The sequence below is a fragment of the Muscardinus avellanarius genome (assembly GCF_963383645.1).
Source record: "Muscardinus avellanarius genome assembly, chromosome: 12".
Taxonomy (NCBI): Eukaryota; Metazoa; Chordata; class Mammalia; order Rodentia; family Gliridae; genus Muscardinus; species Muscardinus avellanarius.
In genome coordinates, this window is record NC_137798.1 from 19,990,387 (window position 1) to 20,008,018 (window position 17,632).

At 35.5% G+C, this 17,632-nt stretch overlaps 1 protein-coding gene across 1 annotated transcript; it reads right to left on the reverse strand.

Moving 5' to 3' along the window:
* Positions 1–422: 422 nt before the first annotated feature.
* Positions 423–17,072, reverse strand: LOC308270896 (olfactory receptor 4K15-like; the record flags this gene model as incomplete). Its single annotated transcript, XM_080707051.1, has 3 exons — positions 423–1,370; positions 9,368–9,407; positions 16,147–17,072. 3 exons carry the CDS (start codon positions 17,070–17,072, stop codon positions 423–425), a joined length of 1,914 nt encoding a protein of 637 aa, XP_080563177.1.
* Between the last annotated feature and the right edge of the window lie 560 nt (positions 17,073–17,632).

The following is a 17,632-nucleotide window of genomic DNA, read 5'->3' on the forward strand; positions in this document are numbered from 1 at the left end:
CAAGCTTGGACAGAAGAATTTCAGGTTTGTAGCCAGCCTCAGTTACTTAGTGAGGTCCTCTGAAACTTAGTGAGATCCTGTTTCAAAAATATAGAATAAAAAATAGGGCTGGGGGTATAGCTCAGAGGTACAAAATTATTTTATATGAGAATGTAGAGCAAGGTATCAGCATTTATTATGATTTTGTAACTAGAGTATTCTGGTCTAGATTTTATAAACTCTTCAAGGTCTTCCATTGAACACTAGAAATAAAGACCACACAAAAATGTGTATTCTTAGTATTTGAAAGTCTTAAAGAATATAAAAATTGTCACAAATAAGAATTTATATATATAGTCATAGGATAGTTTATACATCAAACACTTTCAGCATCTGTCAGGTGTCCCCAAATTCTGTAATGTTTGTTCTTGTGAGGTATTTATTTAGGAGATTTTCCTCAGACTCAGGAGCTGCTTGACCATTCGCCTCATTGCCAGCCTCATGTCTTTGTTCCTCAGTGTGTAAATGGCAGGATTCAGGACGGGTGTAACCATAAAATCCAAGACGGCAAGAAATTTATCCACTGGAAATGTGGGAAATGGCCACATATACACAAAGATGCACGGGCCAAAGAACAAAACCACCACAGAGATGTGCGCTGAAAGGGTAGAGAGGGCCTTGGACAAAGCTCCTGAAGAGCGTTTCCACATGGTGAACAGGATGACGGCGTAGGAGACCATCAGTAAGAAGAAGGTGCCGGTGGAAATGAACCCACTGTTGGCAGTTACCATGAACTCCATGCTGTAGGTGTCTGAGCAGGCCAGTTTGATGAACCAGGGAAGATCACAGTAAAAGCTATTTATCTCATTAGGACCACAAAAGGGCAAATGAACAACAAAAGCTAACTGGGCCACTGAGTGGATGAGACCAATGACCCAAGCCCCAGCCAGGAGCAAGGCACACGTCCGTGGGCTCATGATGGTCAGGTAGTGAAGAGGCTTGCAAATGGCCACATATCTGTCCAAGGCCATGGCTATGAGCAGCACCATCTCAGATCCACCAAGGACGTGAAGGACAAAAATCTGGATGACACAGCCCTGGAATGAAATGGTACTGTGTCCAGAGTACAGGTCAGAAATCATCTTAGGAACCGCTAAGGTTGAAAAACACAAGTCAATAAATGAGAGATTTCCTAAAAAGAAGTACATAGGGGAATGTAAATGAGGGTCCAAGGCCACTGTAAACACAGCAAGGGTATTTCCCAGAATGATTGCTATATAAAGCACTATAGACAAGGCAAGAAGAAAATGTTGCACTGGTCTGTAGGTAGAAAGTCCGAGGAATACAAATTCATACACTGGAGAATAATTTGTTTTATTCATTGTCTTTGCCTATGTTATCTGGAAAGAATAAAAAAAATAAAAAGATAACCCAGAACTATTAATAGAGGCAGATGTTATTGGCTTCCAATTGTGATATCAAATTTTTTTGTGTGTGTGCTGTGGTGGCCCAGGCTTTTAATCCCAGTACTTGAGATACTTGAGACAGGAGAATCTCAGGTTTGTGGAAACTTCTGAAATGCTTACAACTTAGGGAGGTCCTTCTTAAAACAAAATATTAAAATCTCTGGGGTATAGATGGGACGTAGAATGTCCCTAGTTTCAATCTCCAGCATCAAGAAAGAGAAATCTTTTCTTAGCTGGGCATGGTGGCACAGGGTTGAAATCCCAGTACTTGGAAGACCAAGACAGGAGAATTACATGTTCATAGTCAGCCTCAGCCACTTAGTAAGGCCCTCTGCAACTTAGTGAGACCCTGTTTCAAAATAAAGAAACAAAATAGGACTGAGTGTGTAGCTTCAAGGTAGAATGACCCTGGGTTCAATCCCCAGTATGGCAAGAAAGAAAAAGAAATTTTTTTCTCTAGTCACAAAAGACCTTTGAAAATGTCATACATTTCATTATTCATTTAACAATTACTGAGCAGTTATCAAGAACAACCTCGTGTACCAGTACATATATCACACACTGTACCACTTCCTGAAATAACCAGTTCCTGTGTTTATATAGCCTTTGGTCTCATTGTGGATCAGGCATCAAGTAAATCAAGTAAGTGGGTAATTATGATAATAAGTTACTCAGCAAAAAAGCCCAAGTGGTAGGCAAATTATGAGAGCTCATAGCAGACACCATCTGCTGTGGTCTGGAAGATGTATGTGCTGAATCTAAAGGATGACAAAGCCAAACTGAGAGAGGGAGAGAAGTAAAGGCCATCTCCTCAGAGAACATGACATGGGAAATGCTCTGACTCATGAAGAAACAGAATAATCTGGAATTAATAAAAGACCTCTTAGGGTTTGCATCTAAGAGGTCACAGGAGGCTATTAAGACAGAACATTAAAATATCTGTGCTTTAAAAAATATAAGACGAGCCAGGCTTGTAATCCCTGTGCTTAGGAGGTGGAGACAGGAGGATCACGCAGGTTCGAAAGCCAGCCTTGCTGGCTTAAGAGACCTTGTTTCCAAATTAAGAAAATATAAAATAGGCCTGGGAGTGTAGCCTGGAGGTAGAAGGGTTTCCAGGAACCCCAGTACTACCAAATATATATGAATATACAAAATAAAGAATATAGAAGCCAGATATAGTGGCGCACACTTGTAATCCCAGCATTCGGGAGGCTGAGACAGGAGGATCATGGTTCGCAGACAACCTCAGCTACTTAGTTGAGGCCCTCTGTAACTTAGTGAGATCCTGTTTCAAAATAAAAAATAAAAAATAAAAAATAAAAAATAGGGCAGGGGTGTAGCTCGGAGGTCAAATGTCCCTGAGTTCCATCCCCAAACCCTAAAAAAAAAAAAAAAAAAATGAATAGAAGAACTAGAAGAAGGAAGAGACCACTTAGAGTTCATAAAAAGGAATTATCAGCCAGGCATGGTGGCACACACTTGTAATCCCAGTACTTGGGAGGCTGAGACAGGATTATGCAGGTTCGAAGCCAGCCTCAGCTACTTGGTGAGGCTCTCAGCAACTTATTGAGACCATTTCCAAATAAAATATAAAATACGTCGGGGGATATAGCCTGGAGGTAGAAAGCCCCCTGAGTTCCATCCCAGTACCACCACCAAAAAAAAAAAAAAAAGAACATATCAAGTAGGTATAAAAAAGAAATTTGTCAGTAAATGCTGTTGACATAACTTACTAAACATGAGGGAAAAGAGACATGATGCTGCAAAAAATAAATTTTAATGTTATTTCAATAAGTTTTTTTAAAAATAGAAAAACATAGATTTTTAGGCCAATTTTATGTGAGAAAGATCCTTCTAGGAATAGATCCACAGAAAAAAATTATGCATAAATAATACTTTCAGATTAAAGATAAATATCTTCTACATGAATGCTAAATTAAAAATAAACACTGAAAAGTTATTGAATATAATGATAAATTTAAATAAATAAACAGGGGTATGAACAAAATAAGTCAAAATGTCAATAAACATACAGAATATACTTACATTTACTTGTAATAAAAGAAATACAAATAATATCAGAGACATAGAGATGCTGTTTTGTTTCTGGAAACCTGGAAGTGTTTAAGGTATATAAATGATATGTCAAGAATGAAGTTTTGAGGGACAGGCATTCTCCTACCTTCCAATTCAAGGTATGAATTCATGCATCTCCAGGACACATTTAAAAACACATCAAACATACAAAGTTGTCAGTTGACTAAGAATTCTATTACAAGCTTTCATGTGCTAATTGGGCAAATAATACATAATTACAAATGACAGTAGTGTGCTTTAATTGAAACAAACCAGCTTTTACATTAAATTGTATTAAAATATATTTAAAAATTAATTCTAAGCCTGGAACATAGGCTCAGGCCTGTAATCCAGTATAATTGAGCCCCTGTTTCAAAATAAAAAATAAAATAGGGCCGAGTGTAGAGCCAGGAGACAGAATGCCCCTGGGTTCAACCTTCTGTATTAAAAAAAAAATTAAGAAGTTGCAATCATTAGGAAAATGCAACATTTTTTGGTATGAGGATTGAATCCAGGGAAATTCTACTCTGAGCTATACCCCAGCTTTTTTAAAAATTATTTTTATTTTAAAACAGGATCTCGCTAAGTTGCTGATGGTCTTGCTAAATTACTGAATTCCTCCTACCTTAGTCTCTCAAGTACTGGGATTACAGGCATAGCCACTGTGCCTGGCTGGAAAATGCACTTTTAACAAATAGCTCTATTGATTTTTTTTTTTTTTTTTACAAGAATGAGACTTTAACCCTGGCGTGGTGGCACACACTTGGAATCCCAGCATTCAGGAGGCTGAGACCTTAGGATCGCGGTTTGTGAACAGCCTCAGCTACTTAGTGAGGCCCTTTGCAACTCAGTGAGACCTGGTTTCAAAATAAAGAATAAAAAAATAGGGCAGGGGGTTTAGCTCGGAGGTTGAATGTCCCTGGGTTCCATCCCCAGAGCTGCGGGAGGGGGGCATAAAAAAAAGAAAAAGAATGAGACTTTACTCATATTGGGGAAGATGGGGAGGAAATATCTTAGTGCGTTCAAAAAGTCCTTATAATAGAAGTTTCTATATATAAATGGGAATGGGAATTAGTATTTATTGGAATTTGAAATGTTTATATTCAGGCATAATGAGTATTTCCAAGGTCCCAACACTAAACAAAATGTTAAATAGATGGAGGAAGTATTATGACCAAAGGAAATGCCACAGCTTACTTGCACGGCGCTGACAGATATGTTCATATATCTATTGTACTGTTATTTCACTAGAAATAAAGAATTATAAGGAATCAAAACCTAAATTGGTGCAGAATTTTAAAATCAAATTATAAAAAATTTTAAAATCAAATTATATATATATATGATGAATATAATTGTTATTGAAAACATGGTTATAGATAAACACAACAGATCTAAAACTTAAAACATAATAAATCTTGCAGAATAGAATAAATCTTGCATAATATATCTTGCAGAAATCAGTAACATCAATTCATGTTACATATACATAAAAACATCTTGAAGAACATTTAACTTTTAAGAATTATTAATTTGGTAAAATGTGATAATACATGACTTCAGTTTCCTGAAAGTCTTACTTCTGCATTTAGATGGATTTTATAATGAATTAACCTTGTTAGTGAAATATGGATTTTTCAAAATACAAAAGTGGAAATTCAAGTACACATCATGTTAAATTAATAAATAAAACACAAAGCTTGAAAAAATAAAATGAAGTATGCTAGTAGGTAAATAACTCTTTTCTCCTAAAAATTATAAGGCAAACATTTTCAAGAGGAGCCTACTTGAAGTCTAATCTTTATATTTGTAACAGCATTTTTTTCTTGAGATACATGTTGATGTATATATCTCTTAGCCGATTAAGGTTTGGCATGATAAGTGCTTATCAACTGATAAATGAACAAAGAAAATAGGATATATAAAAATGTAGAATATTCTTTAGCCATGACATAGGAGAATGAAATATCATCATTTGCAAAAACATAGAAATCATTGAGTGAACCCCAATATGATGTACGAATATAATGCACCAATAAAAAAACAAAAACAAAAACAAAACAAAGCAAAACAACACACAACAAAAAGAAATCATTGAGTGAAATCAACCAGGCACACAAAATTAAGTACTGAATGATCACACTCATACATGGAACCTAAAAGGTTAGTTCATTGAACTTGGGAATAGAATGGTGCTTATCAAAATATTGGGAGATATTTGAAGAGGGAAAGAAGAAATTCTAGTGTTCTGTTGCACAGTAGGGTAAATGTAGATAACAACAGACTATTGTTAATTTCAAAAAGCTAGAAGGATTTTATGATTTTTTGTATTGGTTAAAAATTGAAAATTAAAATAAATACTTTTTTGTGTGGTACTGGGGTTCCTGGAAACCCTTCTACCTCTGGGCTACACTCCCAGACACCTACTTTTTATATTTTTATTTGCAAACAGGGTCTCTTAAGCTAACAAGCCTGGTTTCAAACCTGCGTGATCCTCCTGTCTCTGCCTCCCAAGCATGGATATTACAAGTGTGCACCACCACGCCCGGCTAAAATAAATACATTTTAAAAGAATAGAGGTGATTAAAGAAAGATAAAGGAGGACATTGACAAAAATGCAATAAATAAAAGACAGATGAGATCAGGCATGATCAGGGTGGTATTACCATGGACTGGAAGGAAACACACTAACTGCTATGTGCATGCCTATTTCTACCACTCTGAACCACATTATGAGGTATAATTATAATGGACCAGTAAAAATACATTAAAATAATAAAAAATCATAAGACAAGAAGAATAGAAGTAAGCATTTGAGAGATAGACAGTCTCCATGACTTACCTGATTAGTTACAATCCAATCCTTACACAACTTCTTCCATGACTATTACTTCTTCGCACATGTTCATACTCTTCATGTAGGACTGATTTTACAGTCTTACATCTTGATTCTCTCTACCACTACAAAATACTCCTCAGGTTTCTTCAAATACTGGAATAATCCTGCTTTTTTGTGTCTGTTTCCTTGCTTGTTTACTTGTTAGGACTGAACTGATCCATGCATGGTTGATTCTGCACACTGCGGCTCATGGATAGGTCAGCTCTGTGCCTCACCTTGTCAAGGACAGCTTCCTCTTCCTTCAGATCTTGTTCCTTTATGCCCTCAAGTCACTTTGAACATGCATTCATCATAAGGCTGTTGACACTTTCTGATGGACATTTGACTATCATGTCTGTTGCTTCTGCCAAATCTGTAAGGAGAGACATCTTAATTCAAAAATCCTAGGTCATAAATTGAATACATTTTTATGAGTATAGAGACACATGGATGAATGAATGGTTAATCTGATAATAATAGTGTCTTGATACATAATGTTTTGCTCTCTGTTTTAATCCATTATGTTTCATATTCCTCCACAATTACTCTAGTTTCTGTTTTTCTAGTCATCTTGGAATCTAATCAGCTTAGGACACTTCCTAGTTCTCACATCTCTCTGCTCCTTTCGCTGCAGATCAAAGCTACATTGCTTGTTTCTCGTGATGCTTTTAATCATTCTCATCAAATGAAGCAGGAGATGGAAACAATGACAGCAAAAGCTATGGCTGTTGTTTGTCATGGACAAGTGGTTACCAGGTGGTGGTATTTCTCAGTCACAACCATGAGCCATTTTCACTCATGTTTTAAATTCTCTATCCTAAATTGGGGTTTTAATTTTCATATCTTCCTGTTGATATACAACTATCATGGCACAGATGTCTTTTATAATTTATTCTTATCAATGAGCATTTCTACATGTGACAATTGCTTTCCCCAGTGAAAAATAAAATGGCCAAGAAGAAAATAGATAGTTACTGTTTCCCACTTTTCCTTTTCTACTTATTGTGTTCAAAATGTTTATGAAGATACAAACAGACTTTAATCTTTCCCTAGTCCTTAGATGACTTTCCCCTTTGTTACTACTCATTTATCTTTTTAAATAAAGTTTAGAAGTTATTAAAATAAGTAACATGATATTTTTAACTCTGTACTTATTCTCAAATTTCTAGAAATAACATTAGAATACTTATATTAGTGTACATGATGTCTTCAACTGAGCTTATCTGTCCAAAAATTGTGTTTTATATTGAGTTAAAAAATCTCCTACTTTTCTTTCCTCCTAAAACTTGGAAATCTTTGCAGGTATCATTCTTAGAAATTAGTATCTGACAATTTTTTGCATATTTTAGAATTCCTCATTGAGAGATTTCTCTCAATGCATTTCCTATCACTAAAAAGTCCATGATCTATCTAGTAATATGAAAATATATCATTCATGCCCTTTAAGAAATGATGTTACAAGGAGGAAATAAATATTAGTATCTTAAATATCTGTTCAAAGAAAATCACTCTATAATGACTGTAATAAACTTATGTGCTGAATTTGTTTTGGAGTTAATATATAATCATGTCAAGCAAAATTCTGTGACCTACCAGACATGGTGGAATACTTTTAACAACAAATCCCTCTGTGAAAACATATATATTTTTCTGATAATTTTATATCTGCTGATCTTTGAGATTCAAGTAATTTCTCTTTCACTGAATAATGGAGATTCTGAGGCACCGAAGCATAATTAACATATCTTTAAAGTATCTTGATGTTAATTGAGACTCATGCCATTACACATTTTTATTTGCAGATGAGTGTTTGCTAAATTTGACAAGGCTGATAGGGTACTGCCTCTTTCCATTCCTTCCCCATATCCAGCAAGCAGGAGACTTGGATTTCTCTAGATTCACACTTAGATTTTCTGCAGGATAATATAATGGATAATATAATAAAATATGGATAATATAACAAAAACCTAGAGTAGAAGTTGAAATGCTGTATAAAATCCCTCGAATAAACATGAGCAATCAACAGATTTATCTGACCCCAAAGTGTGAGAAGTGGAAGTAAAAAAGTATTTCCAAATGAGTTAGCCAAAACTTTTAAGGCACAGTCCAAAGAAAGGCTTAGTAGTCAGCTATTCAAGTATTTTTAGTCTCTCCTGGAATATACTATAATTGAGACACACAAAACACCCCTATGAATCAGAGAATCATGCAATATTATAGAATGACCCATGCACCCTGAAACAAAAATTTGAATTTTCCCTTGTGAAAAGTTAACATTTGATTGCAGACAGCCTCAGCTACTACTTAGTGAGGTCCTGTGCAACTCAGTGAAAGCCTGAAAATATTTTCATTAAAGATAATAAATATTTTATTCTTTATTTAAAGAATAAAAAATAGAACTGGGGGTAGAGTTTGGAGGTAGAATGCCCCTGGGTTCCATCCTTGGTACTGCAAAAGAAAAAAAAAATTAACATTTGAGAGATAATCAACAAATGTTTGTTGAATTGGAAAATACAGAAAACCCTTTTAATTCTGGCATTTAAGTAGACTTCCAACCTCATTGTTATCATACTCACCAGACCAGACCAGAGACATGAAGGATATTTTAAAGAGGATATTAGGAAGTTAGTATCTTTAGATATGCCTGTGTAGTTTTTAAATAATATTTTCCCTGTGATGTCTTGTGGTTATCATTGGAAGTATTTTAGGTAAGTGAAACTCTAAAGCTCTAACAACAGCTCCTAGTAACCACCTGAAGCTTGATGACCAAATAATCCTCATTTTATCTTGGGAATTCTGCTTTGGAATCCCCATGGCATGAAAAAAGAAGGAGTATCTGAAGTTTGGTGCCCCGTAAGACTAAATTAAAGGAAAAAGAAGGCGGCATCCATGCAACAAACCACAATTTAGCAATTCCTTCAAGGAGAATCACTATTCCCAGGGAGTAGAATGTTTATAAATTACTTACCTTAAAAAGCAATACCAGCAAGCAGGCAGTAGCTATTAACCTTAAAAAAACCCCACAATTATGTGATTGCTGTAGCACATTAATAGGGATCCTCAAAATGATGTAGTTTTGTGGCCAATAATCAATTTGAGAATTGTCATAAGTCATTCACAATAAGGTTGTAAAGTAAAAGAACAATATTTTTAGTGATGGTGCATGCATGTAATCCCAGTACTCGGGAGGCTGAGACAGGAGGATTGTGGATTTGTGGCCAGCCTCATCTACTCAGTGAGGCCTTCACTACTTAGTGAGACTCTGTTTCAAAATAAAGAATAAAAAATAGGGCTGGGGGTATAGCTCAGAAGTAGAATACCCCTGTGTTCAATCCTCATTGCTGCAAACAAGTATTATTTTAGAATATTTGAAATAGGAATTAGATTGAAATAGAATTATAGCTCACAATTTGCTTAAATTTGGTAGTATGACAGACATTACAACTCACATAATCCTGGGATCTCCCTGATGCCAGATCTATTAAATGCCTAAAGTGCTGCTCAGAAAACAGATCTAAACAAACACAAAATCCAGTTCTACATACTTTCATCATGAGATCTTGAAAATTTTGTTTATCCAAAGTGAATGAAAAATGTAACAGATGGCATTGATGTTGATTGATTGATGAGAAACAGTCTCTCACGTGGATGACAATGGAGCTGGGGAGGCCAGGGAGGAGAGAGATGTTTCTACTCCTGCCATCCTTCCACAAGCATCTTGTTTTTATTGAGGGTTATAACCAAAACATTATAATAAGTTATGAATCACAGAAAATAGCAAAGTAATCATGGGGTGAGTCAGGGAATAACACCAAAGTAATCACAGATGAATCGGTGAAGGAAAGGATAAACAAGGAAATTGTCAGAGTCTTTGCTTATGAGTCAGGGTCTCTGGTTATTGGTCCCATTTGGTCCTTGGAAACTTGTCAGTGTGCAAACAATTCTCACTTTGGTGGGCAGTTTGTGTCCTTCCCAAGCTGGACTCAGGTGACTTAAAAGCAGGTAACAATGTTCCCAACAGAAAAATGTGTAACTGATAATAGTAATTAGTACCTTAAATTATTTTAAACTGTTTAAAAATAGATAAATAAATAAATTGTGACAAGTGAAAAAGCAGGGTGTACATATACAAGTTTTTAAGAAATTATGATTGCTGTATGGGACTAAGCTTTTTATTACTGAAAATATTGAATTAATAATGGGTAATCATCTGCTAGAATAAATCTATATTAGAAAATCTCCCAAGACTTTTCATACAGAAGAGTTTTTTTTAAAATTTTTTATTAATCATTAATCATTCATATAAATTTCATTTTTAAAGTATAATTCAGAATATATATTAATTAGTTAAACAATATTGGAAAGTAATATAGCATACTCATGATCCATTAGTTTTGAGCTGCAATGTGTATTTCAAAACCGATTTAAGTATTATTTTAATTATACAGCTACCATGGACATAAGCATAGAGGTTCTTCATAAGTACATGAATGGCAGGGTGTGGTGGTGCATGCTTGTAATCCCCGCGCTTGGGAGGCAGATACAGGAGGGTCGCTCAGGTTTGAAGTCAGCTGCGCTGGCTTAAGAGACCCTGTTTCCAAATAAAAAAGTATAAAAATAGGTACCGGGAGTGTAACCCAGAGGTAGAAGGGTTTCCAGGAACTCCAGTACCACAAAAAAAAAAAAAAAAAAAAAAAAAAGTACATGAATGAAACCACCATCAAGACCTTGGAGTCTTTACAGAAGAATTAAAATCAAAATACTATAATGATATATGCATATCCATGTTTATAGTAGCACAATTCACACTAGTCAAATTATGGAAACAACCTACGTGTTTGTCAGCTGATGAATGGATAAAGAAAATGTAGTGTATACATATAATGGAATTTTTCTTATTTTAAAGAAGGACATAATTATGTCATTTTCAGGGAAACAGGTAGAACTGGAGTATATTATACTGAGATTATTCAGTCCCAGAAAGCCCAGGGTCATATGTCTTTTTCTCATATATGGAAGCTAGATAAGAAACAAAAGGGACTTCAAAGTGAGGAAATAGTAGATATCAGAAGGGAATTTGAGGAGGAAAATGGGGACAGAAAAATGGGGGCTTGAGGAAGGAGACAGTTCAAATTAGATTATGGCTACACATAAAAGTATCACTACCGCCGGCCATGGTGGCACACACTTGTAATCCCCGTGCTTGGGAGGCAGAGACAGGAGGATAGCACATGTTTGAAGCGCGCTGGCTTAAGAGATCCTGTTTCCAAATAAAAATATAAAATAGGTCTGAGAGTGCAGCCCGGAGATAGAAGGGTTTCCAGGAACCCCTGTACCACACATACACAAAAAAGTATCACTACCAATCTCACAAACATGTATAAAGAAGGAAGAGTGGGGAGCAGGGTGAGATTTGGAGGGAAACACACCAAGTGATATGTGTGTGGAAGTCTGTATCACTTTCAATCTCACTATGATGTGTAATTACAATGCACCAATAAAGGTATAAAAATAAAATAAATGTTCATAGGTTCACATGGATGACATTGATGTGATAATTCTGACAGAACAAATAATAAGGAAGAAAAAAGTACTATTTGGGGGACTTTAGACATATTTAAACTAGATAGTAGAAGATAAATAACTTCAACAAAGTTTCTTGAGGTCAATGATCACTATTCTATTGGACTTGTAGCTATCTTACTCTTTATTCCATAAAATTGAGATGCAAACAAATGATCCCTGATTTGGAAATAAGATAAGGAAATGAGAGAAGTTCCTCATTGCTATACCTGTTTACCCACTCACAGAATTTTTGCTTCTCATCCTTAAAACTTTGGGCTTTACTGTGTTGGAGTTCATTGTTTCTAAGGAAGGTATGCTTCACCAGAGTTCAAAACAATACTTTCCTTAAATTGAAAATTAAGACTGGCTATGATATTTGAGTTTTGTCTAGGGAATGTGCATATCTACAGGCTTCCTAGATTAGTACCTAACTAGTAATTAAGGAGAATCTCCATACACACACATACACACACACACACACACACACACCCACACACACACACACACATATATATTCTAAGTTTGTATTGCATTTTAGAAAGTGAATAAAATGTTTGAATTGAGGGAATTTACTACTTGGATTTTATCATGCCAAGTGATATTACAGGACAGTGTAACCTGTGTCTTTCATTCTTACATCCTTTTTCAGAATCTTCATGAAATATAGTTCTTAATGCTCAAGTTTACCTTCTAAGGACACACAGAGTTATAAAGATACTTTGAGTTCTTGGTAGGAAAAAATAACTTAGACTATACAGTGATGAAGATAAAGTGGGCAAATTAGTATTTGCAGATACCAGCTACAGCCACACCCTCTCGGTATCTGCATGCTAATTATTCATGTAGTCCATAGGCAATATCTCAAAGTGAGAAATAGCCCCGAGAGAAGGTGTGGTCACTGGCCAAAAGTATTCTCCACTCTTAGATATTCTTTCATAACTATTATTCTTTTAGTAATGATTCGTTTAACTCTCCACATGAATTGCTCCAGTGGTGTAAGATCAGGACTGTGAGAGAAACTGAGTCCATGGAAAATAAACTTTCATCTTTGTTCAAATGGTAATAGATGCAGTGGCAGCATTCCAGTCAGTAATTACAAATGCAGAACTCCACCCTTATCTTTGACCTTCATTAGCCAAGGGCTGAAAGGAAACTTGACCTTTGCACCTAGTAATAGCGATGCCTGGAGATATAGCGACACCACCTGGTTAATAAGCATATCGTTTAAGGAAAAATGCTCAGCTGCTAGAGAAGTATATTTGACAACTAAATCTAAAAACTTCATGTTATTTCTTGGTGTTTACCTGCTAAACTGTGTTATGAGTTTGCTTAAGCTTTCAGACAGCAGATTGTATTGCAGAAAAATTCCAGTAGATATTCATCGAAATAAAGCTGGAATCTCGGACTTCGTCCCTCATTCAGCTCAAAGGAGGTTGCTAGATAGAGAAGGACATTGGACTAAGCCCTAGGAATAAAAGTTCTGAAAGGGTTAAAGAAAACTCTTAAAAACTGGACTCCTCAAGTGATTTTGGGTGTGACTTTTGTTCTTCTGGAATTAGCCCACTAAAAGCCTCTGCCGCTGCAAGGCCAAAGGGGCTGAATCAAAGCACAAGACCCACCTGGGATAATGGGACTGATTTCAATCACAAAGACCTGTGATTTCACAGGCCTTACTTTTGTCTTGTTCAGGGTTGGTAATCTGCATGTGCATATCTCTATTGTACCTTGGGTGTTTTGCACTTTTTTACTAGAGAATCACTGGGAGAGGGGAATATATAAAAAATCTTGTGTCTATAATAAAGTGTTCGACTGCGCAAGAAGCATTGATCCATATCAGGTTCTTTTCAGAAGCGCCGCTAATAGGATTAGTTCCTAGAAGGGAAAGAATCGCTGCAGATAAGAATCTGCAGTATTTCACCCTATCCTTCCCCATCTTTACTTAGATTTTCGACCGCGAATGAATTCGCACCCCATTTGGACTGAGTTGGTTTACGGCAGTATTCATGAAAGTAAATTAAGAACTAAAATAGAAACAGTCAAATAGTTGATTTCCAGGTCTTTAATACTTCTGAGAAACAGGCATATGCTTAGTAAGTGTTTCTTTTATTTCATAAGAAGCATCATTTGATAAACTAGATTGAAAATTATATTATTTATAAAACTAATCTTTTATTTGTTAGAATAATAAAACATTTTGTTATCTTATTCTTGGCATGAATGACTGTTTAACATGCTTCATGAGAAATAAATTTTCTATTGCCTAGTTCAGGGTCAAATAGTAAATGAACACTCCTGGAAGTCTAGCCAATTTTTAAGTCCTTTAAGTGAAGAAAAATAAAATTGTTACCTTCAGAAAATTTAATTCCTATTTCTGGGTCTTATTTTCTCATTAACAATTTGGGGCTATATTAAAAACATTTAAGGGAATATATATATATATATATATATATATATATATATATATATATATATATATAGCATAATGGCATAGGTCAGGCAGTGAAGGATGATATATGTAATATTAAAATATGTCATTTGTTGTATTTAGCTCCAATATTAAATTAAAGTCTACATGTGTCATATTTTCATTGCAAGATTTTTATTTACTTTTACAAATCAATTTTATTATTTTTTTCCTTTTAAATTTTTTATTGGTGCATTATATTCAAACATCATATTGGGGTAAAAAACTTGTGTGTACAAACATGTACACATCGCTGATTTAACTCCTACCCAATTCCCACCCCATTCCCTCCCCATCCCTCCTTCCCTTGCTTGGCTTAGTGATTGACTTTGATATGTTTAAATACATTGTGTGTTTTAGAGATTTTCCTCTTCCCCCCTCCTTTCTCCTCCTTTAGGTTGTCTTGTTTGCTCCTCTATAGGATTTCCTTTTTCAAGAGTTCCTCCTATGACCCATTTCTCCCTAACTCTTACATATTAGGGAAAGCATCTGATTTCTTATTTTTTGTGACTGACTAATCTCACTTAACATAATGTCCTCCAGTTCCATCCATTTCCCTGAAAATGATGTAATTGAGTTTTTACATATCAACTTTAACTCAATTTCTTTTCATCATTTTGAAAGAAGAAAAGAAATATTACCCATGACTTGCAACTTTTAGGAAATACTTGAAATGTCAAGAGCTTATTATATACAACTTGGGAAATAAATATTATAGAAATTTAAATAAAAATCATTTCTATTTGATTTATTAAAATATTTTGTTGAATGGCTTTTACCTATTAAGTACTACAATATGTACTGCAGTTTTAAGAAATCAGCAAGTATGACCTGATCCCTGCCTCAGGCAGATTGTTTCAAGATATTTACAAAAATCATTAATACTTCAAAACATAAACTTCTTTGAGTTGGAAAAGTATGGGAAATACCATTAGTATTCATTTATTTAATTTTTATTGAGTTAATGAAATTAGAGCATTTTCTCTACCATATTTATTTATTATTTATTTATTTTGTGGTACTGGGCATGGAACCCAGGGGCATTCTACCTCCAAGCTATACCCTCAGCCCTATTTTTTATTCTTTATTTTGAAACAGGGTCTCAATGAGTTGCAAAGGCTCTCACTAAGTAGAAACCGAGGCTGTCCATGAAGGGTGATCCTCCTGTCTCAGCCTCCCAAATGCTGGGATAATAAGCATGGGCCACCACACATGGCTTCTACTATTTTTTTTAAAGTGTTTTATCACTTTTATTTCATCCTCCTTTAATTTTCCCTAATAATATTTGGGTGGGATGCTACGTTGAGGAAACAATAGTTTGCCTTTTGTAAAAAGGTAAGTGAAGTTTACAGGGAAAGCATTAATGTTTCATTAAGCACTGTTTTTCAAATGAGATTAAATGATGCTATTCATCAGAATAGATATATGGCTTTGTTGAATGCATCACATGATTTTCTTTAATGTAGTTAAAGGCATAGAAGAGTTAACTGGATAATTCCTACATATGAAAGGATAAATAGTGTCTGGGTTATAGGAACATGCTTCATAATATTCTACTGGTTTCTTTGGAAGTGTTGAAGTTTCATGATTTATTTTATCCTTATTTATCTATCTGAAATCAATGATAACATGTAGATATAAACTAAATACCCCAGGATCTCAACCTATTTTAAAAGGTAAATATATGCATTGAAGCTTCTAGGCATTAAATATTAAACTTGGAATCCAGGTAATAGCGTTGGAATCTCCATAAAGCATTCTTAATCTCTTTATTTCTCAGTGTATAAATGGTTGGATTTAGGAGAGGGGTAAAAACAGAGTAAAACACAGCCAGAAATTTGTCTACCCAGGTGATGCTGAGTGGCCACACATAGATGAAGATGCAGGGCCCAAAGAAGAGGACCACCACTGTGATGTGGGCTGTGCAGGTGGAAAGGGCCTTAGATACTCCAGTTTTAGAGCTTCGGTGGACAGTGAGAAGAATATATGTGTAGGATACCAGCAGCAGAATAAAGCAAGTCATAGCCAGAACCCCACTGTCACCATTCATTAATATTTCCAAGTTAGTAGAATCCATGCAGGCCAGCTTGATTACCAGTGGTATATCACAGAAAAAACTATCTATTACCCTGGGGCCACAGAAGGGCAGCTGTACAATCACAACCAGCTGGCTCAGGGCATGTATAAAGCCAATGGTCCAGGAAGTCACCACCAGCCCAATGCACTTCTGTACACTCATAACAGTGGAATAGTGGAGTGGTTTGCAGATGGCTACATAGCGGTCATAGGCCATGACTACCAGAAGCACCATCTCACACCCTCCAACAAAATGCACAAAGAGAATCTGGCACATGCAGCCTCGGAAGGAAATGGTCTTGTTCTCCCTGAGAAAGTCTGTGATCATCTTAGGAGTGGTGACTGAGGAAAGCCACATATCGACAAAGGACAGGTTGGCCAGCAAGAAGCACATGGGGGAGTGGAGATGAGGGTCAGTGATGATTAAGATCGTGATGAAAATATTTCCAGATGCAATGATCAAGTAAAGCATAGAAAATATCATGAAGAGTAAGATCTGTATATTCCATGAGTGACAAAGACCCAGAAACACAAACTCTGACACCGTGGACTGATTTCCTCCATCCATTTCACCCAGTATGTCTCTATAATAACCTAGGGAGAAGAATAGATTATTAATTATTGGGATGAGAAAGAGAACTTGATTTTTTAGAATGTGATGTTCCAATTGAAGTTAACTATCCATATCTGAAATAAAAATGTAACTGGGAGAAAAATCTAGGCTAAATATATATGATATTACATTGAAAAAAAAAAACTGTACGCTTGTAATCCCAGCATTGAGGAGGCTGAGACAGGAGGATCATGGTTTGTGGACAGCCTCAGCTGCTCAGTGAGACCTGGTTTCAAAAAAAAAAAAAGAATAAAAAATAGAGCAGGGGGTGTAGCTCAGAGGTAGAATGTCCCTGGGTTCTACCCCCAGTGCCGCAAAAAAAAAATAAAAAAATAAAATAAAATAAAATAAAATAAAATTGTGATTGGTTTTTCAAGATAATGAGGTAGTAATGTTATGCAAATAATTTATTTAATGTGTTCTCTCATCAGCTGGGATTGAGGAAAGCAGGAAAGCAGGAGGAAAATGATTGCAGTATTGCCTACTAACTAGCTTCATCTGCTGATCCAGTCAAG